Source organism: Vigna unguiculata, chromosome 5 (assembly GCF_004118075.2).
Source record: "Vigna unguiculata cultivar IT97K-499-35 chromosome 5, ASM411807v1, whole genome shotgun sequence".
NCBI lineage: Eukaryota > Viridiplantae > Streptophyta > Magnoliopsida > Fabales > Fabaceae > Vigna > Vigna unguiculata.
In genome coordinates this window covers 43,738,427-43,741,757 of record NC_040283.1, presented here as the reverse complement: position 1 = coordinate 43,741,757, position 3,331 = coordinate 43,738,427, and the positions used below count along the sequence as shown (strand labels likewise).

Sequence of the window (3,331 nt, the reverse complement as noted above, 5' to 3'; positions counted from 1 at the left end):
TTGATTTTTATTTATTGACCATAAAATTATTAAACAGTTTTAAAAGAAAATGAATAGAAACAATATTATAATTCTTTAACTAATATTATATTATTTTAAAATTTCTCATATTTATATATAAATTACATAATCTCGTAATAAAAAAATATAATACAATTTTATTAACATGTTTTGAAAAATATAAGTTTATATTATTACAATAAAATAACACTGTACATCGGTATTTTAAAAGTTATATTTTTCAATGTTAGATGCTAATGAGTTTTAAACATATAATATTGCATTTAAACATAATAAACCATTTCGTTTGAAAAAATTGCTTAATTAATAAAAGTAAATACAAAAAAGAATGACAATACCTTTTTTTTAGTCAAATTAATACTATGATTTATCGCATACAAAAGCCTATATATACATCACTGCCATGAAAAGGTAGGGATCATATGAACATTATATCCAAAATTAAAAAATAAATAAAAATTGTAGTGTCAGAATTTGCTTACAATCTTTTATGAGTAGTTTAATGGGTTAATTAAGGCAAGTCACGAAACCGAGATGATGAAAGCCAATAAATAATTGAAGCTATGAAACATTATTGGATTCTCTCTCTTCAACATTTGATTTTGACAGCCATAGCCATAGAAAAACCATAGCATTCATATCGTGAAGCAGTGACCACTGATACCTTCACTACTTCACAAATTTTTCATTAAAAACACTAAAAAGTTCTGACACACCACTCAATCATGTCGCTGTCGCAACTCCAAAAACTCTTCCTCACAACTCAGAAAGAAAGAGTAAAGAATAACAATAATTTATTTAATCTACTCCTATTATCATCTATCTATAATCTATATACACAAAAAAATGTCAGCCAATGCAATTTAACATCCACGTTGAAAATATAGTGTCACGTGTCACTCTCTGATTCGTCACTAGCCGAAGACCTTCGATGAGACCTATGGAGCTTCTCACTCAAACTAACAAGAACCTGCCACGTGGCGTCGCCATACTCCATCTCCTCGTTGAAAAGTAGGGCCTGCCTCGTCCGCGGGTCCCACAAGTTCCTCTGAATGTCACTCAGGTTCGTCGCTGCCACGCGCTCAAGAATCTTCCCCAACTTCCCCACGTCCCTCTCCGCCACCGTCAGCGATATCTCCGACCAACGCACGGTGGAGGAAAACGGTAACCGAATCCCATCCGCAATAATAACCGGCACACATCCCAACGCAACGGATTCAACTAACCTCGGACTCCACGGAGCCCACCCTAACGGACACAAACAGAACACCGACCGAGCAATTTCCAACTGGTAACCGCTAAACCTGTGCCTCTGCAGGTAAAACCTCCGGTCACCGTTGAACTTCCGCCAAATCTCCGTTCTCACTCGCCTTCACAGAAAAAAGAAATCGGAAAAGAAAACGGTCAATTCTTTTTCAACCAAAACGCATCATTAGTCAATGATTTGACTAAATTAATATTTGTTTAATTAATGATTAGTGGGGTCACTGGTAATTACCTGCTGTAAAACCGTCCACTGATGTTTTTAGGATGCAATTCCATTTTCCCACGGAAAAACACCCAAATTTCTCGCGGGCCGTTAACCGGAAAATTCTCCAGCGTGCTCCGTACACTTTCCGGCGAAACGTAAGGCGGTATCACCACGTTCTCCACGTCTTGACAAGGATGCCTGTGAACAACGCCGAATGTCTGCAACACAATGGAGTTCTTCAAAATTTGGGGTATTCCATTAGCAATGGCCGCATCCTCCTTCAAAGCACAAAAGTCAATCAGAAAAACGACTAACTTTATCAGACAATATACTCAACCGATGTGGGACATTGGCATTTTACCAGGCTGTGGAAACACGCACCGAAGTCGTGGGAAGCGACGAAGACGTGGTCGCGTCCCTTGCTGCGGTTCCAGAAAGGGTATTCCGTGGACACGAGGTTGACGGCGGAGGAGATAATAGAACGCGCGTGCCCAATCGCGGGGAAACCGTTCACGGCGCTGAAGTTGCAAGAGACGTAAACGGGTACGAAGAAAAAATCAGCTTCGTAAGGGTCAAACGTGCGAACCTCGCTCGTTAACAGTGCCCTGTGGATGGCCACTTCCGACGCGAATAAATGATTGCTACACCTCTTGTTTGCGAGCCAACCAGTGTTGAACTTAGGAGGAAGCTCGTACACGAACATCTTCAGATTCTTCAACACCCCTGCAACGAAACGAGTAGAAATAAATTCCAAAACTAAACCATTAGTGAGCTGAAAATGCTGACGAGTGTGTAATGTTACGCCACCTAGAGAGTTGGTTGTGGAGTCGATAACGGCACGGGGGACAGCGTGGGACTCGGAGTTTGAAACATGGGACGATGTGTTTGGAGAGGTTGGTGCCGTGTTGGGGTTGGTGGTGATGAGATAGGACGTGAAGAAATAGAGGGAGAGAGAAAGCCAAAGAACCCATTTGTAATATGTATGAAAGAAACTGTTTTTCTCTTGTAGAGGCTTGTTCCCTGGTTTGTGCAGAAGCTTCATCCCAACAAAGAAAACCCTGCTTTTGGGGGGTTTCTTTTGCTCTGACATTTCTTTCAAAATAAAAAAATTTACGGAAAGACAGCAACCTAGGTTTGAAGAAGTTCTTGAGAGAGGTCTTTCCAATTCTGGTCTGCGAAGAAGTGAAACCAAAGAGATGAAGAAAGGTGGAGGTTTGTTATCATCTCGTTTTTGCAGCAGAACATGAACAAGTGGGGATATATTTAGTTTTATCTTAATAAATCCTTTGAAACAAAAAGATTGCAGCTTTGGAATTCCGAAATCCAATTCTTCTTCCCTAATTACTGCTGAAGGTGCATTTAACTAACATGGAAACGAGAGTTGTTTGTGTTTGATTAAGGGGTCACATGGGGATGATGGATGAGCTTGTAGCTCGGCGGAAGCATCGGTTACTGTGTTGCTTTTGGTCCTCTCAGTATTTGTCGTCTTAAATGATTGGTCCAATCTGCTTTTGGTTTTTCCTCTGTTGCCATGTTATAAAACTCATATTTTATTCATCGTATTCTTGATTATTATATTGTAATAAGATAAGAATTGCATGGTGATTTTAATAAGCACAACATGATATCAAGTGAAATGGTTGGAAACCGTAGACCACGGTGCTTGCAGATAATGCAATAATGCCGAGCAGAGAAAAAAATAGACAGAAAGATATTTTTATAGTTATGAATGAATAAAAGTCGGTAAAGTGGCTTAAATATGTGAGTGGTTCCCATCACATCTAAGATTAGAAACATTAATGGCATGAATCTGGTCATTAAGAGTAAACTAACGGTTGG

The 3,331-nt window shown here is 39.3% G+C and overlaps 1 protein-coding gene across 2 annotated transcripts; it reads right to left on the bottom strand.

The window, feature by feature from the left end:
- Positions 1–573: 573 nt before the first annotated feature.
- LOC114184222 (probable glucuronoxylan glucuronosyltransferase IRX7) lies at positions 574–3,005 on the bottom strand. Of its 2 annotated transcripts, XM_028071504.1 has the most exons (4): positions 2,300–3,003; positions 1,854–2,215; positions 1,520–1,770; positions 574–1,391 (listed from the first exon to the last, which is right to left on the bottom strand). In XM_028071504.1, the coding sequence occupies exons 1-4, from the start codon at positions 2,580–2,582 to the stop codon at positions 911–913; spliced, it is 1,377 nt and encodes a 458-aa protein (XP_027927305.1). In that variant the 5' UTR covers positions 2,583–3,003; the 3' UTR covers positions 574–910. The 2 variants fall into 2 exon arrangements, with proteins under 2 accessions (XP_027927305.1, XP_027927304.1); XM_028071503.1 differs by having other exon boundaries at positions 1,854–3,005.
- Between the last annotated feature and the right edge of the window lie 326 nt (positions 3,006–3,331).